The sequence below is a fragment of the Dromiciops gliroides genome, chromosome 4 (assembly GCF_019393635.1).
Source record: "Dromiciops gliroides isolate mDroGli1 chromosome 4, mDroGli1.pri, whole genome shotgun sequence".
NCBI classification, from domain to species: domain Eukaryota; kingdom Metazoa; phylum Chordata; class Mammalia; order Microbiotheria; family Microbiotheriidae; genus Dromiciops; species Dromiciops gliroides.
Window position 1 is genome coordinate 94,684,459 of NC_057864.1, and position 27,815 is coordinate 94,712,273.

The 27,815-nt window shown below is 33.5% G+C and overlaps 1 protein-coding gene and 1 non-coding gene across 3 annotated transcripts in view; one reads left to right on the forward strand and one right to left on the reverse strand.

Moving 5' to 3' along the window:
- The window catches only part of DENND1B (DENN domain containing 1B), a 327,844-nt gene that overhangs the window by 99,580 nt on the left and 200,449 nt on the right, over nucleotides 1-27,815 (reverse strand). For both annotated transcript variants that reach the window (XM_043962753.1, XM_043962752.1), the window contains 2 exons: nucleotides 23,583-23,693; nucleotides 2,457-2,557 (listed from right to left, as the gene is read on the reverse strand). In XM_043962753.1, the coding sequence (XP_043818688.1) occupies nucleotides 2,457-2,557; nucleotides 23,583-23,693 (212 nt within the window). The remainder of the gene's footprint in view (nucleotides 1-2,456; nucleotides 2,558-23,582; nucleotides 23,694-27,815) is intronic.
- LOC122726873 lies at nucleotides 26,928-27,034 on the forward strand. Its single transcript, XR_006352866.1, has one exon. It is a non-coding gene; the product is annotated as a U6 spliceosomal RNA (small nuclear RNA).

Here is a 27,815-nt window from a genome sequence, read left to right on the forward strand (position 1 = left end):
CTGAAAAGCAGTGTGTCACTATGTTAATTATCCAACAAGGGAGTTCAATATGAGTTCTCTTTCTAGTGCTACTCTCTCTCTTTTTAAAAAAATTTTAAGAGGAAAAAAAAAAAAAACTAAGTCAAAATCTTTGACAGCCTCTAGAGCATGGCACGTTACCAAAATCTGGAGTATACTATGTGTCTACTACAGGGCTATGTCTGAATTCAACAATATCTCAAAGTTCAGAGACTACTTCTCTAAGACCCCAATTAGGGAGGCTGTCTGGCGTGAGGTCAGTGCTTGAAGTGATTCTAAGAGGCAGCTAGGTGGTGAAGTGGACAAAGACCCAGACCTGAAGTAAAGGAAATCTGAGTTCAAATTAGACCTCAGATACTTATTAGCTGTGTGACCTGGAGTTGTGCTCATATAGAACTCTCAGATTTTCTTTATGTAGAGGAAGGCTCTCAGTAATGATGATTTTTGCATTTTAAGTTAGAAATTCTCTAAGTCTGTAACTGTTCAGTGAATTGTCTAAATCAGAAAAATATTACCTTTCCTCTTAAGAGTTTAGAGCATGTATGAAGAAAATTTAAGGTGATACTGAGGTTGACTGTTGTTGTCTATTACTCTAAATATTAAGGTCTGTTCATTTGTTAGAGTTATGTTCTTGAAGGTATATATTTAGAAAACTAGGCTATGTAAAAAAGGCTTTTTCAATTGAATATTTAAATAAAGCCCAATTAACAAATAATTACTAAACATCCACTAAATGCAAATTAATATAAGAGGTTCTTTGAGTGATAAAAATATTTTGTAAGCTAAGTTCTTTATTACAAAAAATTTTATACTCTAGCAGGTATGAAGTTAGCTTACAAAATAATGAGAAGAGTTCTAAATTAAGAATTAAAAGAAGGCTGTTTCTAGACTTGGCTTTACTGCTAATTAGCTACATGACTATTCACAAAGTTGTTAACCTACAACACAGTGGTCAATTGCTAACTTTAAAAGGATGCCAGAAATGCCCTGCCAACTGCCTCTATTTTTCCCACTGATGAAAAGTCAGTGTAGTACTGGGAGGCCACTGGGCACCATTACAGAGTGCTGTACCTCCATCTACTTGTGGAGGTAAAGCTGCGGAAAGCTTCTGCTTGAACCTCTTAACCTTGGTTTGACTGAAAAGTTTTGATAATAAAGTATTTATCCCAAATGTTATGCTATATACATGATCTGTTTCCTTTGAGGTTGAATATTTATACAACTAATCAGAAAAATTAATTCAACAGAAAAATAATCAAACACAGTATAAGAAGGTAAATCATTTTAAATATCTTTTCTATAAATTAAAAAATTCTAAGATTAAAAATTAAGTCTCTGCCATTACTTTTTAAAAGTATTTTTTACAATTAAACATAATTTTAAGAGCTAAAAGAACAAATTATAAATGTCTATTGTTTGTTTTAAAAGATAGTTTAAAAAATCAACTACCAGACTTCTTTAGTACAGATACTCCATATGTACAGCTTTAAGCTGTATCTATGAAAAGTAAAGATGTTATAAAGATAGTATTCAATCTTATAGTCATGGTGAAGGATGTAAGAAAACATTTGGTCAAAATAGTCCTGAAATAAATCCTGTAATTCCAGACAATCCCCCGGTATTTCAGAATTAAACTAGAGCCCTAAGAACTTGAACAAGCATCTTAACCTTTATGGGTCTCAGTTTCCTCAATGAAAAATGAAGGGGGGGGTGCAGCTAGGTGGTGCAGTGGATAAAGCACCAGCCCTGGATTCAGGAGGACCGGAGTTCAAATCAGACCTCAGACACATAATACTCACTAGCTGTGTGATCCTGGCCAAGTCACTTAACCCTCATTGCCCCGCAAAAAAACCCCAAATAAATAAATAATTTAATTTTTTTTTTAAATGAAGGGGTTAGACTAGAATATCCCAAGGGTCCCAACCATGCTAAAACCTATACTCCAAAAACAATTACCTAGACCTTCCTCTTTCCACCCTTCCAATACACAAAACCTATTTAAGAGTCCTTGGTCTGAAGCAAATTCTAATTGGGAATGATCTTCTCTACTATATCTTTAGGATCAAGCTGACTGTAGGACAGAATGTTATGTCTATAGTCTTCCACTGGTATCCTATATCCAGACTAGTTAGTCCAGGCCCACTGTCAAACACATGCTATGCCTAAAACCTCCCTGCCTCCTTTCATGGGTGGACAGTGGGAATGATATCTATGTCCTGGTAGGAAAATATTATTTTATATATGGAAGAATAAAATTAAATGTCTAAGGCTTCTTCTTCCTAAGTATACATCATTTACAAACCTCTTATAAACACAAAGCATGGGAATGCACACTTCACAATTATCGGAGATATTCAAAAATTAAAAAAAAAAAACAAGAGACCTGTAAACTTTTAGATAGTAGAAGATATAAATATATATTATATCACCTAACTTACCAGCAGTAGTCCAGGAGATGTGGTGGAAGCACTGGGATATATATATGTTGCCAGTACATTGGATATAACAGTGCAGCAGATCCATGAAGGCAAGCGGTTAACTAAAAAATTTTTAAAAGGATGATAATGAATAACTACTTTTAAAATAAAAAAGTCAAGCTCAAAATTTTACATGAATACTAGCAATTATAAAACTAAGTATAATAAATAGAAAGTAATGTACCTCATTAGTTCACTTCATGAAGAAAATTAAATGATCATATTTACAATCTAAGGTCAATGTATATTTTAGACATACCTTTTTATAAAATATAGATTTAATCAATTTTCTACTAAATCTTGAGCAGCTTTATCCACTTAAACACGCAGATACAGGTAAAAATTTCAATGACATATAAACATAAATAATATTTGGACGAGTATCTTTTAAAAATAACACAAAAATAAAATGTATGCATCACAGTTTGCTCATCACTCAGATTAATATAGCACGATTAAATATGGAAAAGAAGAAGGTCTGAAAGCTCCTGAGGGATATCATTAGGGCAAATTGCCAAAGAATGAAACATGAGCCAGTCAGGAGAGTCTGGAAACTGCAATAATACCAAGGGACTTGATTGTTCGACAGTTGGAGCTTCAGTAATGTGTGAACTGCAGGTTATGGTATCAAGAGACTCTGTTCACTGACACAGAGAATGTCACTATTGACCAGCGAACTGCCCAAGCTTGACAGCTATACTACAGGAAGCCAAGTATATCATAATTTCGTATTTAAACTGCTCATTCCAGATTAACATTTTGTATCCTATTTTTATGTCACAACAGCTGCAATTATATTGTTCCTACTTTAAAGGTAAATGGCATTTTAATTATTGTTTTCTTGTACCGCAAGTCATTAATTGTTTTTGAATGCTTAACAAAAGAATATCTCCTCCCTGGCCCACAGTCTATCATCACAGTTCTTTCAAAAATTGCTTTAATTTTCATTGTAAATAAGGTATATCTACTTATATATAAAAATCATTATTTTCAAGTATGTATTGAAATGATTAAATAAATAATTCCCAATCATTTAGTTGTGCAATATCAAACCTACTAATCAAACTATTTTATTTATATGAAATGAACCACAGAATTTTATAAAGTATTACCTACAAATATTCTGCAAATTCAATTACTTAAAATCTGATATTTTAGAATAGGAATGTATTATTACAAAGAGATCAATAAAGTTTAATACATTAAAATTTAAAACTACCTTGCACATGTAAAGCAATCAGTTATTACTAATAATTTTTGGTTCATGTATAAAATATTTAGTTGATCATTTGTTAAATTAACATATGGGAAGAATTTTTTATCATTTAGCTCAGCATTTATCTATAATTTATACTGACTTGAATTTGAATATTTTTTGCATCTCAATGTATTTTTTTATTTCATTTGCCAATAATAACATTAATGCTTTTAGTATTTATGCCACAGCATTAGAAGCTTTAGTGTTTTAATTTATTATATTCTTTTATCAAATATTCTTTTTAAAATACCATTATAATTAGAGAAAGCACCACTAGGAGGCATTCAAATACTTTTGTGTAACTATTACAGATCATGAAATTACTTATGTTCTCTCCACTTGAAGTATATAAAAGTCAGGTTTAGCTGTGATTCTGAACTTCTAATTTCTGATTCATTGTATCAAATCCACATATTCCTTAAGCCCTCTCTCAGTTTTTAATTAGGCATCTATGGAAGCTAAACTAATGCTTTCTGTTCTATAGATTATTTTAGCCAATCACTATAGGGGGGTGCTATTATGAGTGGATTAGTATAACTTCCAAAGGTCCCCCACCTTTCCTAATTTTTCAAAATAAGTGAACTGCTAAAAACAGGTATCATTTAAAAATCATAGTTAATACACAAAAGCTCAATCTTCTCATTTGCATTAACTTCCTACTCAGTGAAAAATGCCTATCTGCTAGACACTTTAGTAAAATGCTTACCACTCTACTAAATATTATCCAGACATTGACATTATTCTGCTACCTTAAAGGAAGATGATGCCCATATTAGTCATTAATTCCAAACAAAATATCAGATTTTTACTCTGATTTCTAACAGATATGTAAAGAAATGGCCAAAAATGAAGTTATACTGATAGAACTAACATTAACATAGAATTATCTCCATTAATAAGAGCCATAACATATAACCTCATTCATTCATCATAGCCTACTATTGCTTTAGCCATCAAAAGTATGGTTAAGGACCAAGAAAATTATTTTACTAAAATTATCTGGCAGAATGTTTGGAAAAATAAGGGTACACACTGACAAAATGTTAATTTTCACAAATCCAACTTAATAACTGCCAAAAGCAATTGTTTTATGATGAGACTTTATGAATGGCTGGGGGGGGGGGGAATGATAATAGTAAATTTCTTGTCAGAAGAAGAGAGAAGAGGCCTCACAAATAATCTGAAATACTAGTGAAAGGAAAGTAACAAATTAATTTGGATATTACATTTGTAATAAAAACAACAAAGCATATTTCAAATATTAATTTAACTGCTCACTAGGGATTTTTCTGATCTTAGCAAACTAGGACATATAAATTATTCTCAAGGGGATACTTACTTGAAAATTTTCCCTTGATAATTCACCCTGGAATACTCTTTAAACATGTCAAATATTTACTACCAATTTGTTTAGGGATCTGAAATTGCTTTATAAAAGTCACACATCAGTTAAGAAGACTCTCTGTACTAAGCATTTTACATAGAAGTCTTCCATCTTCTGGTTTATATTCATAGCCATTTACCAAGTATTTCTGAGAAATTACTGCAAATGGGAAAACAGCTGTGCCTATTTTAGACCTATAGTATATAATACTAAGGCATTACATAATTTATATATTTAAATCAGTATCATTATTTTATAATTGGGTTTGTTTTGAAAATAGCACTTAAATTTTGAAAAAGCCTATAAATATGAATTATATCTTTTATATTAGTATGGACAACACAACTGGCTTGGACAAAACAAGAAAAAACAATAAAGTTGGGTCCTGAACTAATAAATATGATAAAAGCAGGATAATATGCCTTCAGATAATTGCAAAGCTCTTTTATGATTCCCAACATGCCCCTGCAAACAAAGGCATGTCTTTTTTGTTTTTTGTTTTTTTGTTTTTGCAGGGCAATGAGGGTTAAGTAACTTGCCCAGGGTCACACAGCTAGTTAAGTGTCAAGTGTCTAGGGCTGGATTTGAACTCAGGTCCTCCTGAATTCAAGGCCAGTGCTTTATCCACTGCGCCACCTAGCTGCCCGAAAGGCATGTCTTTTAACACCAGCATACAACCATTGTTGCTATACTTCAGACAGCAAAACAATCTCCAAAACTTAAAAATTAATAACATACTGAAGGCAACAGGGAGGTTCAGTGTATATAATCAATGAAAAACTGCAAAGAGAAAAAATGTAATAAAATACAACTTCAAGACTGGTCACATGACAAGGGATGATAGGTGGACAACCAGAGTGATTGGCTGTCATCTTTCTCCTCGAAGAGGACCAAAATGACATCACCAGTGATATTGGTTTCATCTTGGGTCAGTAGAAATGGAAGAACGCCTCCAGAATGTTGGATGGGCCAACTGTGGTCAACTGGCTGTAATCTGTACTATTAGAGGGAACTTTCAGAGATACCATAGGCAGCTATGCTGGCTTTCCATTCCACAAAAATCATGGGAAAGCTGATCACCTGAAATCTTATCACCATACAGAGTGACTTAGCATCCCAGAACCCTCAGATGCTTCTTCTCTCTGATTGGAGGATTCAAGGACAGAGTAATAAATGCCTCAAATCTGCCATTAAAGGGTTCAGAATTTTCTAAGTAAATCATTTCCCAAATCTGCTTGCGTTTAACTTCATGAAAATGATGCCCTTTTGGTGGGGACTCCCTGCTTTCCCCCTTTACAGCTTCTTTTTGTGTATTGTCTTCCCCCATTTTATATATATAAAATATTATATATATAAAATTATATTATATTATATATCATATATTATATAATATATAATTATAATTATATATTATATATATTATATTATATATATTCCTACCCTCATGGAAGTGATTATATATATATATATATATATATATATATATATATATATATATATATATATATATATAATCACTTCCATGAGGGTAGGAACTACCATTCTTTTTCTTATTTGTAAGCTCAGCACTTAGCATAGTGACTAGCTGGCTCATAGGAGGTGCTTAATAAATGTTAACTGAATTGAAAAAAGGGATGAAATTACTCATGTATGTGCATATTAGTATTAGTAAGAGTATGTCAAATCTTATACTTTAACTCTAAACCAAACCAATTTCACATAGCACCTATTCTGACACTTAAAACAGTAATTAAATGCTAGTTGCTATTATTGTTGTTATGATTATCATTATTGCCTACATTCTAAATTTTGTGGCACCAGCTGACAATGGATTTGGTGTGAAGAAGAACTGAGTCCAAATCCTGCCTCCAATGTCTACTGTGTGACCCTGGACAAGTCACTTAACCTCCGTCTACCTCAGTTTCCTCATCTACAAATGGTAATAGTAATAGCATCAATTTCTCAGGGTAATTTTGAAGATAAAATAAATTAATGTACATAAAGTGCTCTATGAACCTTAAAGCATTATATAAACATAAGCTATTATTGTTATGGCTGCTGTTATAATAGTAGTAAACACAGAGCTGGCACACAGTCATCCATTGTAGTCGTCATTATCATCAACACCCCATCATCATCAGTATTTATATGGCACTTTAAAATTTGCAAAGTGCTTTAAAATATTTACTTATTTTATCCTCACAACATCCCCAAGAGGTCAGTGCTATTATTTGTTTCTTTTACAGATGAGGAAAATGAAACCCAGTGTAATTAAGTCAGTTTTCTGAGACTTACATACACAGTTTACAGCAAATTAAAAGTTAAGTTTCCTGACTCTCAGTACTGTATTTCTTTCACCATGACTACCATACATGTTTTTTCATGAAAAGAGAAAATGTTCTCTAGTCCAAATTTTAAGGTATAAATTGAGGAGGAACTAGAAAAAAGGGAGCATTTGTGAATGGATTAAGGATTAGATGATTTTGAAGTAGTTTCTAAATCATTTCTAAAAGGAATCATTTCTAAATATGAATAAGTATAAATGATATAAAAAGAGGAGTTAGGTTTGAGAGAAAAAATTCCTTTAATATAATTAGGGGAAATGGTTTATAAAAATGAAACCTTTCTATAGACATATACCAGCAAGGAGGCTTATTCAATAAGTGGAAAAATGCATTGGAAAAAAGGTGACTGTAAAGCAAAACTTTCTACAGGGACTCCCTCTCCTAGTGACTCCTAGTATTAAAAAGAAGCTAGATGACTATATGTGATATTTTTTCATTTTTTTAGATGACTGTATGAAATAGAATTGTGTTGGAAGGGAAAGCAACCACAATTTGTTAATAGAACCTAAGTTCCAAGATATGTATTGCACAATTTCCTATGGTCTGTAGGAATTTTATCCTGACAAAACTGTCAAGCAGAGAAGTTAAATTTCTAAAATGATTAGTATTCAAGGAATCTACCTCTTATAACACCAATTCTGGAAGCTTAAAAACAAATGTCATTATCACTAGATAGATGTATTAATGTTTTTAATGTTGAATAAAGAATGTTATTATGACTAGAAATAAATGAAACATCTTACTTTTTGAATACACTATGGGGGGGGGGGGCGGGCAATGAGGGTTAAGTGAATTGCCCAGGGTCACACAGCTAGTAAGTGAGTGTCATGTGCTGAGGCTAGATTTGCTTTATCTACTGTGCCACCTAACTGCCCCAGAATACACTAATTCAATAGCATTAAAGTTCTCATACATAAGAAGATAAGTAATGGCCATTGTATAACAAAATGAACTCCAAGAAAAGTGAGTTATTCATTTTAGTCAGATATATATCTTATAAAACTTTTGCTTAGGCCTAAGATTTACAGTTTCATTAGGATGCCCACAAAGCAGACTTCTAAAATAAAGGCTAAGCCTTCAAAAAAACCCCAACAGAATAAACATTCTATAAACTGTGGTTTAAATTTGTGTATGTCTTCATGATAAAATTAAAACATTCACTCTGCTCTTTATGATGCAAAATCCAATGTGTCCTTCAAACTGAAGAAGAAAAAAAACTACCGGCATTACAATGTTTTTGAGCTAAATAAAAAGTGCCTCCATTTCATTTAAAGTAGAAAAGTATATATTCTGAATACCACAGAGTGATGCATCAGATTCTTCTACAATCAGGAGATAAGGTAAGAAAAGCAGATGCTATTAAGAATACACACTATGAAAACACTATCAAAATATTAATCAGCATACATCATAATCAGAAATTTCACATTTTACCAATACAGCAAGTATAATTAATGCTACTCTTTAATATTAGTAACCTCTTGCCAATCTGTATCTTCAGATAATCATGCAGAAATCCCACTGACTTCAACATGTATGACAAGGCAGATTTTTGCCCTCTAAGAATGTATTATGTATGTCAAGTTCAATGATACAAGGTTAAGAATATTTATCCAGCATTTAACTAGTATACTCTGTCAGCACTTTAGCCAATGCACAAATGAGACATTTAAGCACCAAAAAAACCTTGCAACTATAGAGAATAAACTGCTGCAGATGGAAGAGTGATAAATAACCATATGGTTTAAAAATAAACACTTAATTTACACTCATATTAAAGGACAGGAAGAATAGCAAAGCATTAAAAAGAAAATTATAAAACTACTACATCATTATTGCAAAAAAATACAAAATTGTAAAAGTATGACACATTTTCAAAATAACTTTTTGATAAGTCACATTTTTGTAAATGAAATGTCACTATTTGGTTATGCTATACATATACATACAAACACACATATATACATACATATACATATCTGTAATAATATTCTTTGCCTCTGTCTCTATCTCCATATACATATATGTACACACATAGAAACCAAATTTTTTTCCAATTTCTTGTTTGCCTTCATTGTACTAAATTGACAACTAGTATGTATTTATTTTATTCATTCTTCCTCACAATTATGGAAATATGCACCCTTTCTTCAAATCTACAACATTCTCTTGGTCAGTTTTTGTTAATTTTTTTTTGAACTTTTTAGTTTACTAGTTCCTCCTGCACTCTCTCTTCTAACCAATCCTAAAATGTATTTCCCAAAACATTTCTTACCTACTATTGCATTAGTTTTTACTTTCAATGTCCATCATCTGGCCTCTTCCCACATATCAATTTACCTAGGAGACCTCACTCTGTATTTACCATGCCATCTCCTTCCTTTCAAAAAAGAATACAGAATCAATAAATTCAAAATTTGGAATATCAAAAAGCAATACTTTTATAGCAGAGGCTCTTGACTTGGAGTTCAGAGAAGCCTAAAGGTTCTGTAGATAAATTTCAAGCAGTCTATGAACTCAGTAATTTTGATATTTTGTTAACTATATTTCAGTATATTTTGTTTCCTTGGAAATTATATTTTAAGCATTTAAAAACATTATTATGAGGACACCACAGATTTCAACAAAATGCCAAAGGGATCCAGGTCAGGGGAAAAAAAAGTTAAGACCCTCTTACAACTGATGGGATTTTCAATTTTTACACAAATTTTAAAACTATCAGCAAAAGCAGACAGATACATAAAATAAGGAATAAATTCTTTCATAAAACCTTTATCATTTAACAAGGTAGAAATAAGTTAATAAATAATAACAAGAAAAATAGTTGTTTATCCAAAATTATTGTTTTTTGTTCTGTGAACCCTGTTAGGTCTAGCTGGAATTCTACTAACTTTCTTTTTTCCCCTTAGTTTCTACTCAAATAGCCAATATATAAATAAAGATTTATAGTCTCTTCAAGTCAGAAAGTCCTTTATGGTTTTAAAATCCTTTAAAGTTGAGTGGTTAGGACAAGAAGGCAACAGAAGTTTCCACAAGCCCCAAGAAGTCCATCATCTCTCTATCCACTCTGTACCTGATTGTAGGCTGCAGAGAAAAGCATTGGAAATCCAGTTTCTGGACTGATGTTTCTAAGGTAGCCCTTATATTTTGGACTTCCTGAGGAATTAGGTTGAACATATATCAAAGGGATGAATTACAATCATATAACCACAGGCTGGGTGACAATGACTATGTCACAGTGCCAGCAACAGTTATGTCCTTAACAACACATTTTGAGCCCTAACCTATTTTCTTAGAAGTAATGAAAATCCAACAAAGGAAACTAAGAAGTGACTATTAAAATAGTCATATCTACTCCTTTCTTGTCTCCCCACCCATTCCAACCCCCAGCATGGGATCTTTTCAAAGTAAGGCTCTCTCCTGCCCCACTTCTGTTTTCAGAACTATGATCTCTATCTGCTCTCCCTCTGTCTTCTCTCATAGGAAGGAGAAGACAATACTGGCTAATGCTGAACTTTGAGTCAGAAAATCCTGGGTCCAAATTCTACTACTGACATTTATTAGTTCTGTGATCTTAGACAAGCAACTTAATGTCAGTGAACTATCTATTCAGCCTTTTTACAACTATTAAGCACATATGATGATATGTGAATTGTTGTTTTACTTTGGACAAACATTTTGATATGGTTTCATTTTGTGAAAGTAGTTGTCATGCATGTATGCTTCTATTGACACTTGATTCAAAGCATCTGAGGTTACAAATATGAAACTGGATAGAACTGGTTTCATTTTATGAATGTACTTGCATGTTTCATTAATTTTTTGTTGTGTTTTTAATTCTGTGATTTTTCAGGTTGGATATTATTCCAAGGAAACATGATAGCTATAGTTCATAAAAAGCATACTGCATTGACTATTACTGATATCACAGTGAAAGCTTATTAAATTTATTTAAGAGATGGAGGTAAACATGCTTAAGTGGCATGGAATTTGCCTTATCTAAACCTCAATAAAAATCAATGGCATATAATCAAGCTAGACTTGGAAAAAATGGATTGTTAAAGGTATGTGTAATATTCAATGTGATGAAGGGATGTTTTCATGATGAATTATAGAATGTGTGTCAAGATCTTATGAACTCAAGGCATATTGCATACGAAATAAGTGATCACAGCAAAAAGAAAGCATATTGCATAAAATTCTTAAGGTGTAAAAAGTTGCAAGCTTTAGTGTATATCAACAAATTTAATTATTTTACTTTGTCCCAGTTAATTTCTATGTTATAATAGATTATTTCCCTCCTTTAACTATACTTAAACCCACAAATTTTGTCTTCAAATATTTATTTAATTGATTTGATTTACAAAATGCCCTTCTTTTCCATAGCTCTGGTAAGTATATGATTTCTTTTGCAAGTTTTTAATAATGATTTTTAAGATCCATGAACACATGAACAGATCTGTACTCTAGGAAAATTACTTTGGCAGTAGTGTATAAGATGGATGGGAGTGGGAAGAGAATTGAGGCAAGGAGAGACCAATTCGGAGACTGTTACATTAACCTAAGCATCTTCATAGGAAGAGAGGAAGGAGCCAGTAGAAAGGGAGGGAGGGAGGGAGGGAGAGAGAGAGGGGGGGGGAGGAGGGGGGGAAGGGAGGGAGGAAGGGAGGGAGGGAGGAGGAGAGAGAGGGGGGGGAGGAGGGGAAGGGAGGGAGGAAGGGAGGGAGGGAGGGGGATAAAGCAAAAAGGGTTTCTTCATTCTCAGAGACTGGAAGGAAGAAAAAATGGCCCTTCAAAATTCAAAATCTGTAGTGGACCTAATCATCCAACTTAAAAAATAACTTAAGCAAAATTAATCTGATTATAAGTGGGAATGGAAAAGTTTGATGATAGAGCTAATAGTGAGAATTAGCAGTGTAGAAATAGAGGGTCTGGTGTTTCAGAGATTCAATATGATAGAAAAGTACTGTGTTGAAACGTGAAATCACTGAGAATGAGATTAGGTGGGGAGGGAACTGAGGCTAGAACATGGATTATGGGCTGTGAAAATAGAAGTGGATCAGGGAATTGGGCATAATAAGATTAAGGAGAAGGTTTAAGTAGGAGGAGAATAGGACTTTTTAGTGAGCGGGATTTTATGTAAATCTGGGGAAATACTGCTTATTTTTTAAAATTCAATTTAAAATAAACTTCAGACATCTAGTATAATCTGTTGACAAGATATACATTCAAAGTACTAAATAGTACCCTATTGGCTTGAAAGAATTAATGCAATTCACAAAGATGTCTAATTCACAACTAAATGTATTGAATTTTAATATAGATTTTTAATTAAAAAAACGTTATGTACCCACTTATCCTTGATTGTCTATCCATTATTATTCACACTTCCTTTATTAGATGTAATTTAACTAATTTTTCATCAATTAATTCTTAAATTTACTCATAAAGCAACCAGCAGTACAATAATAAGGAATACTTTGATAAAATAGTGGTGACATATAAGAATTTTGTTTAAATCTTAGTAACCTAGGTAATTTTATAATTCCTAAATATAGTTTGAGAAACTTGTAACATGCAGGTATGGATAATCCAAAGCAACAAATATCTATGAGGATTTATGAGGTAGTACCTGTAAAATATTAAAGAATAATAATGAAACTTGGAATTTCTAGTCATTTCCTTGTTGTGGAATTGATGGGGTTTTGTTCTGAAAATATGAAGTTCCCTTAAATAAATGAGGACAAATATAGAAACAACTTTTAAAATGATAGATGGTCTACTACAGAATTTAGAAATGTACAGTCTACACTAGCTGTATTAGATACAGGCTATCTAGGATAAAACATAAATTCCTCTATTTAGCTTTTAAAGCCCTGTACAACTTGACCCCACCCTATATTTCCAGCTGCTAAACATTTTTTCTCCTCAGTAATCCAGTTGAACTGGCTTTCTCTATGTATAAGAAAAAAGATGGGAACTGCTATTTTCCATTACTTTAGGATCCCTCCCCTCCCCAATGAGGGTTTGACATTCTACCATCTGGTTTACTCTACAACTTGCACTTTAATAAAATGTGCTTCGTATCTCACACCTATGCTAACTTCCTTGCTGCTATCCCACTTCTCCCCACCTGGAACTATATCTTCCAGAGCAGACCTCTGGAACTCTTGACTCTTCAACCCAGTCCCTTGCAATATTGCCTGGGATTCAACTGGCCCTGGCTGTGGCAAAGCTAGAAATCTCGAGCCAAATGGTAACTTTTGAATATTGCTCATTACTTGGTGCTGACACACAGGCAAGTAGAGTTAGGAGAGAGGCTTGGCACTGGTATTACATGACAGCATCACCAGCATACAAAAACATCCAGAAAAAGGACCTCTTTGATTCTTGCCATTGAGGCTGCTAAAGAAAGCAATGAGATTTCTTGACTGTTTCTTTATACATGTATGTACCCTATATCTGTCTGTCTGTCAGTCTCTCTCCTTCTCTCTTTTCTCTCCTTCCCCCCATCAGATCTTACAGGTTCAACAATTCTATTCACTTCAATATATATGCATACATCTCCCATCTATTTATTCCCAACATTCAGCCTTTCATCACTAACTTTGTCTTTTGGATGTCTCCAAAGCATCTTGGTATCTCTAACTTAACATGACCAAAACAGAACGTATTATCTTTCCCTCTAAGTCCTACTTCATAATTAATTACATCATTGCCATCGACAGTGCCACCATTCTTCTTTTTTTTTTAAACAATGAGTTCTCTCATTATTTATTTATTTATTCATTTATTTGCAGGGTAATGGGGGTTAAGTGACTTGCCCAGGGTCACACAGCTAGTAAGTGTCAAGCATTTGAGGCTGGATTTGAACTCAGGTACTCCTGAATCCAGGGTCGGGGTTTTATCCACTGCACCACCTAGCTGCCCCCATTCTTCTAAATAAACTAAGTTAACAACCCAGAAGTTGTTCTCAACTCCCCTCTACCCCTTAATTATTATGTACAATTATTTGCCAAGTCTATCTTGGTGTAGTCTCCCGCATATTCTTCCTCCCTCAAAAGTGTCTTGCTCCACAAAGTTGCTAAAGCAATATTCCTAAAGCATAATTCTGGTCATATAACTCTGCTACCTAAGAAATACCTGTACCTTCCTATTGTCTCTACAATAAGATGTAAACTCTTTTAATGGCCTATTTGGAACTTATAATCCTGGGTTATCTCCATCAGAGTTTGAGGGGTGATGGTAGTGCTGCTTTGATTGGCTTGTCATATGTAGCCTCCTCTCAAGGTGCCTTGGTTCGATAGCTAGGATGGTTTGCTTGGTGGCAGTTAGTTGGAAGTTGATGGGGTCGTGGATGGCCCCTACTCCACAGGAGGTGCTTCTTTGAATATTGGCTAGAAGGATTGGACTGGAAGCAGGAATAGTGGTCTCAGGGTGCTTCCATTCCAAGGGCTTCTGTGTTTATCTGCTGGTAGCAGTTGATCAGATGCTGTTGCTGGAAGTGGTAATTATGGTGATCCCTTTCTCTAAAATTAATTATCTCCTTAATTATGGCTTCAAGACCTGGTGTAGAAACAGGTCTACTTTGGAGGTGGGGGTGGGAGCGAAGGCCTGGTATTCCAAAGGCGATTCAGGGTCCCGAGAAGCCTCCATCAGTCTAAGGGGGAGATTTGTGTTTAAAGTGGTGGTAGTGGTTTGATTTGGCTGACAAATGCTGCCTCCTGTCTCTCCCTATTAACTTTATTAATCATTTATTACCATATTGTAAATTACTTAATTAGGATGTTTTCCTAACATCTAGCTGAAACTGCTGCTTTCACTGAAGGAATTAAAGTTTTGATTGGGGGTATGGTTTAGTAAAAAGAGACTGGGTTCAAATTCTGGATCTCTTATTAACTCTGGGTATGATCTTGAAAATGATTTCCAAGCCCCAATTCCCTTCTCTCTACTATGAGAGAGTTAGACTAAATGATCATCAGGTATAAATGATAAATAGCTTTAATTCCTCTGTGGTGTTTGCATTTTAATAGGAAGCTTGTTAACTCAATGAATCAATGTTGGAGTGCAAAGAAATGGTCTTAACAGGGAGCCTTCACTAGGCCCCTTGCCTCCTCAAATGCCCTTCAAAATAATTTACTAAAATAGCTAGTAAATAAAAAGTCAGTCAGAACCAAGACAAAATGTAATATGGATAAATGGAAAGCTCTGTATGGTACTTGGATTCATTCGATTTCACAAAGATGAAGTAGATATGGTGAAATACTACAGTTTCTTTACAGCAAACAGCTACCAGGATACCGAGTATGCAATACAAGGAACTGTGCGGGTTATTATGAGCAATTAAAAAAAATCTATTTTTTGAAAGGTTTTTGACCTCCATGTGGTAAGAGATATGGCCTGTTTACAGACAATTATAATGTAAGGCAATGTATGATAAGTGGTCAACCATTAACATAGCCAAGAAGACATTTTATCCCTCTTAGTCTCAGCTTCCCCATCCTTAAAGCAGAAATCCTTATCCTTATCACAGCAGTGATAATGAGCAAAGGGGCTTTGCAAAATCTTAGTGCTGTATATAAGTGTGATTGAAGTTATCTTTGCTGTTGTTAGTAGCAGTACAAATATCTAGAACATGACTTTGCTTTGCATTGTACACAATGTGAATACTTTGTTGTGAACAGATTATGTTCAAAAGTTTTGTTCTGCAATAAACAACCGTTTTTTGCTGTATTTCTTTTAGAAGACAAACTGACAAAACTATTAAAATCACTAAAACCATTTCACAGAGCTACTGCCCTGTGAAAGGACCCTTGTTGGCTTCATGAGAGTGAAGAGATAAATTCTCAGTATTTTCTGAGGTTGGAAGTTTCCTCACATCATCTCTTTATACATCTCTGAATTAATCTATCTATTCCACCCTGCCCCCATTAAAGAAATTTAGTACAAACCCTGAAAAGTCCATGGTGATAGACTACTTCAGTTACATTCTTGCAGTATCAAATGTAGAGCACAATAAACTTCAAGGAGCAGATCAAATTAATAGAATGATACAGCTATTATGTGAAATTATAATGTTCGACTTCAAGTTGTTATTATAGCCTTAAGGTTTAAAGTCTAGGTTGAAAAAGTTAAAAGAAATTAAATGTGGGTAACACACTACTCCCTAGAAAATCTCATATACAATTTGTGTCAAAGTGTTATGCCCTTTAGGACCGGGGTTCCTAAAGTGGGGGGGCATGAACTTGCTTTTAAAAGATATTGTATTGAATTTCAACATAACTGGTTTCCTTTGTAAACCTGTATATTTTATTATTTTAAAAATATTCTGAGACAGTAGTCTATACCCTTCAGCAGACTGTGCCCTTACGCATGCGCGCAGGCTTACTCTCTCTCTCTCTCTCTCTCTCTCTCTCTCTCTCTCTCTCTCTCTCTCTCTCACTCACACACACACACACACACACACACACACACACACACACACACACGAGACAAGAAATCTGTTCTTACGTCCAAGGTAATTTTTGTCCTTCTGTCAATGAAGATTGCCTGAAAACAATTCTTAGGTTTCAGGTTAAATACTGGTATTCTGACTAGGTGAACCAAGAAGATAACTCAGAGTGAGCAAAATCCTTGAGATTCTCCTCTTTGGGCTGGCTAATATATGTTTTAAGGACAAATTTTTCTGGGGTTGTTGGGGCCTTTCTTAATAAATATATATACTTGACAGAATTAATGAGTTAAGAAGAAATGTATAAGCTTATGTGCTTTGAGACAGAAATAACAATTAAAAAAAAAAAGAAATTACAGCTTATTAACACAAAATCCACTACTGACAACATATAACTTATTCAAAATACTCTAGGATGACCTCATATGTTAACCAACCAAATCCCTGTAACTAACATGCTTACAGACTTAGGGAGATGAGATTTGCCAAACAAGTATCGGTCCAAATAGGAGCTAACATTTAGACATCTGCTTTAAAGTGAGGCATCCCTTCCACTCGCCATTACAGGCCACAAAAGATTCACTCTAGTTAACATATTACTGACAGGATGATGAGAAAGCTCCTGTCAAATGCTGGTCAGCCGGGTGTTTGAGACAAAATGCACAGCCCCAGCTGACTAGTTAGTGAAAGCCTGGTGAGGTACAATTATAGAGGGATATGACAAGCCTTCATGCTTGACTGACTTGAGAACCAATGACATGGTTTTAAACAGCAATCCTCCTTACCTCTGGTCACAAAACAGCAATAAGTCAACAGATGCACTGTTGTAAAATCATGATTTATTCCTTTGCTTTGAATGCATGAGAGTACAGTATGATGTTCTGGAAGGCTACCACAGAAAGTTCACTTGGGGCTTACACATCTAGGGCCTGCCTACAGCATGCATAAAATCAGTGTTGTAGGTCAGGTTTACCAGCCTATTCTTTTACATATTCTTAATTTATACTGCAATTGAATTTTTAAGAAGTGATTTTTGTCTCAAGTCACTGAAACCAACCAATTATAAATATAACAGTATATACTGAAATATGTTCACATAATAATATTATATAAACATTGTCAGAACAAAATCAAAATGTTGTTTACTTTTAAGAATATTTAATTTCATTTACTTTCCTTAAAGATTTTAAATCACTCTAAAATTTCCTTACTTTTAAGTTTATCACTGAAAATGCTGAAACTTATAACTGTACTACAGAAAAGCCTACTACAGAATGTGATCCTCTGGCAAACTGAATCTTTAACTATTGTAACACTAAAGCCCCAAGCAAGCTCTAAGTTTAATGAAAATCACATTATGATATTCACTGGAATGCAATTCTAGAAAAAGAATCAACATCCCAGTAAAATAATGTCCCTGAAGCTAGAATAGATTTAAGTATGTAGAGGAATTTTCAACTATGTCAATACATAAAAATCTAGTGGTAGATTCTTTAAAAAAAGAGAGAGAGAGACTCCATTTGCTCTTAAAGTGTGTAAAAGTGAAGTTTTCTTGTATTAAAATTAGATACATAATTATTTATCTTGGTTAATATATGAAATAATGCATTAATTCATTTGCCAATTGAAAATGTTAAGTCAATTCATTGTGACCCTTCCCACCTTTCTAAGGAGGCTATATCTAAATATCAAATATATCCCAAGAGAGTATTTTTGTTCTATACAACAGTACCAGTCAGCCCTTGACCTTTAATATGACCAAAGCATAAAATTTATAGCGGTTAAATGGTGCAATTAAAGGAATTTTCAAAGATAAATTTAAGTAATTCAGTATCTGCCACATAAAAAGGGCTTCGAGTTAGGAAACAAGGAACTAAGTAATCATTCTTTATTAATTTTATTGTCCTATAATAGTGAAATATAGTTTATAATTTAAGAGGTAAAATCATAGCCAAATCTTAACGAACTGTCATAAATACTTGGTATTCAATTCATTTCCATGATAGAAGGCAATTCCCTTAACAATATCAACAGCTGAATTAAGAAATTTTAAGGTCAAATATCCTTTTAAATAAAATCTATTGATCATGAATGTGATGGCAATATTTTCTAAAATCCTTTTTGTTTTTTTAAAAATGTTTCACATAATAAAAGTATAAAGTTATAGACATACAAACATATAATACACATCAGTCTATTCTAATGAAATAGTTAGCTATACTTAAAAATAAACACTAGCTTGAAAATTTGATTTTTTTTAGTCTTTACTTGTCCTAAAGAAAACAAATGTAAATCATTTGGGGAGAGGAAGGATTTTTTTTTTCAAAGTCAAGCTAAAAATGTTTGCAAAAACATCAGGATCTTATATGCCAATTCAAAAAAGTAAATGATTTATCAAATTTTAAAGATTATTAGAATAATTGGAGAATCTCAGAGCTGTAAGAGACAAAAAAGGCCATCTAATCGAACTCATTTGATGTAAGAATCACAATAAAGAAGTAAATAACATTTAAAAAGAATTAATTCTATACTAGATTGATTAAGTGTTAAGGAATTACTCAAGAAAGCATTCTTACAATGAAGTAAGACTAATAAAAATTAAATAATCTAGAATTGACTTTTGCCAAGAACATGGTGGACGTTTTTCAAAATATGAAAATATAATTAAAACAGAGATTACAAAGTTAAAGGCTAAGTCTTCAGAAGTAATTCCAATATAATCTATAAATAATTATAGCTATAGAAACTTCATAAGCTAAGACATCTGTGACACACAAAGTTGTGACTAAGTAACTTAAGTCTTCATAATTTATCAATAATCATTTAAAAAATTTGTGAATCCAGTTTTTGAATTTGTGAATCAAATATGACCTAATGACACCAAAACTGAAATAGGAGGCATCTTATTTGAGATCAGTACTGTTATTGCCATTAATTAATTTTGGAAACTTGAATGAGTCACGTCATTGGTTGGTTGTGAAGTGAAATATATATAGAAGTACTTTTAAATTTATAAAGCTTTATAAAAATGTAAGATAATGATATAATCTTATCATTCAGATTACTGTCATGACTAAAATAAATAAATCTTAGAAGTCATCCAACAATACTAATAGTACTCTAAGAAATTTAATAAAACTATTTCCTTTCACTCAAATGTACTCTAGATGCATATAGATATATATGTATCTATACTTACACATTATCCCTACCTCTCACTGTCTGACAGTGAATAATTTTTAAAACAAAAACTAAAACCCTCTTAACATATATTCATAGTCCATTGAAATAAATTCCCTTTTTGGCCATATTTTTAAAATATGTCCCCTGAATTGGGGGGGGGGGAATAGGGATTAAGTGACTTGCCCAGGGTCACACAGCTGGTAAGTGTCAAGTGTCTGAGGCCAGATTTGAACTCAGGTACTCCTGAATCCAGGGCCGGTGCTTTATCCACTGCGCCACCTAGACGCCCCCTGTCCCCTGAATGTTAAGTCCATTACTTCTCTGTCAAGGGATGGGTATCATGTTTAAGCTTCAGTTCTTTAGATTAGTGGTTTATGATTATCAATGCATTTATCAGAGTTCTAAAAACTATCAAAGTTGTTTTTCTCCATAATGCTGTTGTTATGTAAACGGGTATCCTAGTTCTGTTCATGTCACTGCATTAGTTCATAAAGGTCTTCCCAGTTTCCTCTAAAATTGTCCATTTTGTCAATAATATTCCAATTATATTCAGGTAACAATATTTATTTAGCCATTTTGCATTTGATAGGTACCCTCTTGGTTTCAAGTCTGGGGCTACCATAAAAAAGAGCTGCTGCAAAATTTTCTGTACATAGGTCTTTTTTTCTTTTGTTGATCTCTTTGAGGCCTAAGCTTAGTAATGGTACAGTTGGGTCAAAGGATATGCAAAGTTTAGTTAACTTTTAAGCATAGTTCTAAACTGCTCTTTTGAATAGTTAAACCAATTCATGGCTCCACTAAAAGCACAAAAGTTGGCAGGTTTTCTCAGAACCCCTCTAATATAAAATGTATTGTTTTTAACAACACTGTCTTATGCCTAAATTATTATTTTTTGTTAAAATATTTTTATATAAAATAATACAACTTTTAAATGTGAGAAATACTCAATAAAATACATTTTTCATATCTGAAAACTTCATATTCAGATTTTTTTTCTTTATGCCTGCAAATCAAGCTATTATAACTACTTACATGTCCTTCCCTCAAAAAACTTCTTAGCATCATGGTATGTGTGAGAAGTGAATCAGGAATCCAGAGTACTTGGTTCTAAGTTCCAGTTCTACCAGTGTCACAACTTCTCTGTGTTTACAGAGGAACAGAAAATGGGAGAATTTATAGAGAGATTTTGAGCAATGAAACAGGGAGATGGGGGTGAAAGAACCTCATGTACGGTGGCCTTGACATTCAGTCAAGAAGCATTTTTTAAATGCCTATTATGTACCAAGTGTTATGCTGAAATCTGGAGACACAAAAAAGAGGCCAAAAAATGCCCTGCTCTGAAGCAGCTTATAGCTAATGGGAGACAACATGCAAACAATTATGAACAAGCAAAACAAAGACAATAAACTGGAGATAGTCTCAGAGTGTAGGCACTAAAGTTATGTCGGTCTACGAAAGGGTTCTTACAGAAGGTGGAATTTCAGCTGAGACTTGAAGGAAGACACAAAGGAAGCCAGGAGGTAAAGAGCCAATGAAAATGCTAAAAGTTGGTAGGTGGAGTGTCTTGTATGAAAAACAGCAAGGAAGCTGATAAAAGGGAAGTCAGGAAGAAGAAAGGGTTTGGGGAGAGGGGAAAATGAATTCCATTTTTAACATGTTAAGTTTAAGATGTCTATGTTCCATCCAGTTCCAGATATTCAATAGTCAACAGAAGATATAAGACTGAAGGTCAGAACAGAGCTTAGGGTAGGATAAATAGACTGAGGAATCATCCTTATAGAGATGATGACTGAAAGTCAAATTTTCCACAGGAGCTGATGAAGTCCCTTAATTCATCCATCCTCACTATCGTCCCATATATCTCTCCTTTTTTGTGGCTAAACCTCCTTGAGAAGGCCATCTACAATAGCTACTTCCTCTTCCTTTCCTATAACTCTACTAACTCTTTTTTTTTTTTAAGTGAGGCAATGGGGATTAAGTGACCTGCCCAGGGTCACACAGCTAATAAGTGTCAAGTGTCTGAGGCCGGATTTGAACTCAGGAACTCCTGACTCCAGGGCCGGTGCTCTATCCACTGCGCCATCTAGCTGCCCCGACTCTACTAACTCTTTAAAGCCTAGTTTCTGATCTCAACTGAAACTGCTTTCTCCAAGGTTATTAATAATCTTTTAACTGTCAAATCCAATGGCCTTTTCTCAATTCTCATTCTTCTTTACTTCTCTGTAGTTTGACACTATCACTGTCTTCTTGATGTTCTCTTCTCTCTAGGTTTTCAGAATACTACTCTATTCAGGTTTTCCTGCCTGTGTCACAAGTCCTTTACTGTCTCCTTGGCTGAATTGTCACCTAGGACAAATTTCCTGACTATGGATGCTGCTCAGGGCTCTATTCTGTGAAAATTCTTTTCTCCCTTTATATTATTTTATTTGGTTACTTAGTATATAAATAATATAGAGAGGGAAAAGGGGAAATAGTATAAAGGGAAAGTCCAAAACAGAGTCCTGGGAGATACCCACTCTGGATTACAATCCAACAAAGGAAACTGAAGAGCAGTCCAACAGATGAATAAAGAGGTTGGTCTAAGGTAATTTCCAACTCAAAATTCTATAAAATGAGAAATTTTTTTACTCTATGAAATAAAATTACAAAAAATTGTTAAGTGCTTATACAAGTAGTGATGAATATTATATAAAACGACCACAGCTTTAAAAGGGGAAACATGTAATTAAACAATGAGTCTTAATAAATATTTGTCAAGTAAATTATTTTAAAACATCAGTCTAGATAATAAAATTACAATGTTAACTCTACCACCATTTTTAACAGTTCAAATAAAAACTAAGGTGCATATCAAAATACTAATCGACATTTTCAAACAATATAAAATTCTGATATTTAAACAGTCTATGCTAAAAAAGAAAGGCTTCCACAAAGACCATTTTAGGAAGGAAAGTAGCATAAAATCTGTAATAAAAATGCTTTTGAGTTGTAAGTTATTATCAGTTTGAAGAGCTCCTCCAAATCAGAGCTATTACACTCCCAAAGCACTACTCTGGAACAAAGATGAATCTACCTATTACCAGGTTAGTATAGTAGCTATTATCATGGCCCCTTGATTTCTTTCAAGTAGCTCCAATGGAAAAAGCCACAAGTGAATAATAAAGATCTCATAATAGCTCTTAAGAATTCTTTACAAGGTAGGAGGCACTGAAATGAACTCTGGAGAGTTAAAGAAGTCTCATCTCCTGATAAGAAAAAAATAATTAACCTGATTTAATGTATCTGAGTAGGCCTTATATAAATCAGACTTTTGTACTTCAAGAGCCAGATTAAAACCATATATCAAAAAAGTATGTAGATATTGTCTTGTAAGTACACATGGAACATATCTAAATCTTCAGACTCTGTAGGTCTTTGTGAAAAGCTCAATATAGCCTACTTAAAAGGAGATGTGTGAAGTACTTACAGTGCTTAATTTGCTAGCAGTAATGATGATGCGTCTCTCATGTAGCATACTGGCATACAGTTGCAGCATATTATTCACATCCACAGCAACAAAGTATTCTGTAAGATTTCTCTGGATGAGTAAAAAAAATACATAGTTACATGTTAATAGGGGATATGAAGTATATTTAGTATATTTGTGTAAAAAATCATTTTTTAAAAAAGTACTCAAGAACAAATAGATATTCATCAAAGTAATGCTATATAATATTACTTTACTGAGCATGTCAATTTAGGAAGATTATACTCCTATTATACACACACAAACACTTTATAATATAGTGGGAAGTTTTCCTAGACTGATGTTTAAGGGAGAATCTTTTGCATATTAATGCTACCTAATTTACTAATGAGGATTTCACTAACAAAAATCCCTTGGATTCAAAGTATGAAATCTGCCTTAGATTAAATTCTACAGTAATATCAAGCAAGACTTTAGGAAAGTTCCAATTATTTTCCATAATTATGTAAAAATTCAGCCCCCAAAATAAAAAAAATTAATATGAATATATTTCAACATAAAGAGGTCTTTCTGATGCCCACCTTCACTAATGTGAAATTTCTTCCCTAAAGGTATTAAAAATTTAAAGCATGACAAATATTCTTTTTACATTAAAAAAGTCCTAAATTTAAGCAAAAAGCAGAAAGTGAAGAAGAAACTGGCTATGTAGTAAAGAAGCAACATGATAGGGGCATCTAGGTGGCACAGTGGATAAAGCACGGGCCCTGGATTCAGGAGTACCTGAGATCAAATCTGGCCTCAGACACTTGACACTTACTAGCTGTGTGACCCTGGGCAAGTCACTTAACCCCCACTGCCGAAGAAGAAGAAAGAAGGAAGAAAGAAGAAAGAAGAAGAAAGAAGAAGAAGAAGAAGAAGAAGAAGCAGCAGCAACATAACAACAGCAGCATCCTACAGTGAGTTTTGACTTATACACTGTTTAGTTAAATCAGAAAATAAGGCAGTTAAATATGCTGTTGTCAATTACTATCCCCCTCCTAAGCCCCACAGAGCTATATAGTTTACCAGCACAATCTAGCAGTATTAGCAATCATGAGAAAAGAGACCCAAGCTTCTGTTGTATGAAATACTTTATATCTGAAGAGGCAGGGGTGAACCAATGAAGATGACTGTGATTATCTTTGACAACCACAAAGGGTAAATGCAAATAAATAAATAGATAGCTAGGATAGCTAGGATAGCTAGGATAGATAGGTAGATAGATAGATAGATAGATAGATAGATAGATAGATAGATAGATAGATAGATAGATAGATAGATAGATAGATAGATAGATAATCATTTTCTAGAATCATATAGCACTTTATACTTGGAAGGTGCCACAGATTTAATCTAGTGTTACCCCTTCATTTACAGATGAGGAAATGGTTTCAAAAAGTGATAGTCACATATCTAGCTTCAGATGAGGAATTAGAACCCAGGTCTTCTGATTCCTTATTTAATATAGCACACTGTCTTTGAGTTTTCTGCATTTAAATCCACTACATCTTCCAACACAACTAGTCCATTCTCAAAGCTCTTATGACTTTCCATTTTGTGCACCACCAATGTCAGATAGAGTGATAATTAACAAATACTAATTATTTAACTTGCATTAAAAAAAATTTCTACCATAATCTAATTTCTACTATAATCCATAATTTCTACCATAATCTAAATGTTAAACTGAAATCTACAAAATATCAAAAGACTTAGAAGAAGTTTTCCTAGTACTTGAGTAGAAACTCTTATGGAGAAGCTATGAAAGGACATGATCAAGTATTACACAGGACAGAACAAGATGAAACACTGGTGAAAAGAGTAACCAATTGTTAAGATAATGGTTTATGTAAATATCAAAGTATTAAATGGGAAATTAGTTTGCATACTGGAGTCATATTTATTTGCTTGTCCTTTTTTCATTCTTTTTTTTTTTTGTGTCTGAGGCAATTGGGGTTAAGTGACTTGCCTAGGGTCACACAGCTAATAAGTGTTAAGTTTCTGAGGCTGGATTTGACCTCAGGTCCTCCTGAATCCAGGGCCCGTGCTCTATCCAGTGCACCACCTAGCTGTCCCCCTTTTTTCATTCATACTCTTCTTATTCATATATAACTAAAACACATAATTTATTGTGTTTTAAATAAAAAATAAATTATTACAAATGTGAAGGTATATATTCTCTTGTTATATTTGCTATAGTTTTTGTTTGTCTTAAAGTTCCAGAAAAGTAGCCTTTGTAGTGGGGTGGGGTGCAATAATCTAAATAGCTGAATCAAGTAATTAGCCTTCCCAGCCATACATTTATTTGTGAGCAAAGGGGAAGGAAGGGGTTGGGGGAGGGTAGTAACTAGCATCCGCCATTTGTAACAGAGAAGCACACAGCAATGAAGGGGCCAGGGTGTATAAGTTGAAGTATTGTCAGTCAGTCTCAAGGGAAAATGTAACAGGCAGTAACTGGCCCATGATACACAGTACGAGAGGGTTCAGAAACTATTAAGGGATTTAAGGGCTTTGATGGGCTGTCTCAGACCTACTATAAGAATACTTGGATCTCTAGGCAGTTTGCTACACAGGTTTTACAGATGGGTTATTTGGGTATGGCAGATACTAAAACTAACACATTATGATTCTGCTATTTTTTGCCTTGGCATTAATAAACTGCCAACTATAAAATATTACTTATAATAATTTTTCTATCAGTTCAATAATGTCATCCAGCCACAACAAATTTAATTGGACAGTGGAGAAAGAAATTTGTTAGACTGGATATATATTTTTTAAAGAACAGAAAAACAAAGGAAAATCTAAATATATAATATAGTATTTATTACTGCGATGTTTTCCTTCAGTTATGTTTCCATTTATCTATTTTTGTTATGACTATTTTTCACTTTCAGACAAATGGAAAATTATGCAAAAGTCAGAGGAAAAGTTTCTTTTCTTCCTTCCAATTATCCCAAAATAGACCCCCATATGCAATAAGCCCTTTGTAAAATTTACTTTATAACCTGAAAACACCATGGGATAAGCACAACATTTCATATTTGAAGAAGCATGAGCCAGGAAAAGAAATGAAAAAGCAATAGCCATGCAAAGTATTATTCCATATACAAAAAGCTATAAGTATTACAAGTCCTAATATTTTAAAAAATATTGTAGTACTATAAAAGTTTCCTAGTTTGTCTTCATTTTAAATGTTAGCATTTTATGTTTTATTTCATTTAAGTCATTATATCTTGCATTGCCTTACAAAATTCAATATCTACAAAAAAGCTTCTTCTTTAAGATTAAGAAGAGGGAAATCATGTGCTCTCTTCAGCAGCACATATACTAAAATTGGAATGATACAGAGAAGATTAGCATGGCCCCTGCGCAAGGATGACACACAAATTCGTGAAGCGTTCCATATTTAAAAAAAAAAGAAGAGGGAAATCATGTCACAGAACATGAAAGATTTAAACAGTTCAACGTAGACATTAAAAAATGTGGTGGACAGTGTCAAAAAATGCAAATTCATTTTCTATCTTATTCTTTTAACTTCTGTATTCATTCCTATACATTAGAAATAAAAGCTATATACATAGTAGAAGGAATCTAATCTTATTGATGAAAAGAGACATTAGGAAATAAAGAAAAAATAAGCATTACTGCTCACCTGTCCTAAATAAGTGGAAAGTAAATCCTTTTTATACCCTTAACCAGATTCAGACATACCTAGTTAATGGGAAAAGGAAAAGAGAATTGAAAAGAAGGGACAAAAGCCCCAGAGATAGAACCAAGCTTCTTAGCTTATGAAGAAAGCATCTCTTCCTTGAGTATTATGTCTCCTTGAAATATCTTACAATGTTTTATCAATCCCTGTATATTAAATTCCATTTCAAGCATTGTCAGGACTAAGGTTAGGCAAATAAGATTGCTGAGTACCATGCAATGTATAGTGGGGCACATCTGATGGAGGAAATTATTATTATTCATTTTAATAAAAGCACATATTCTTTTTAATGTCAGGAAATTCTACTCTGCAACATATGTAAGTATTTACTTTGTGATAAATCGAGTTGCATATGTTACAGTGAAAGCTCAAAGCCTTTAGTAGACATATAAGGAACATAATTTTCAAACTTTGCCTAGGGCACAAAAATGCCTTCTCTAAGCTCTGTTCACAAAATTTCCAAGAAAAAAAATTTATTTCAA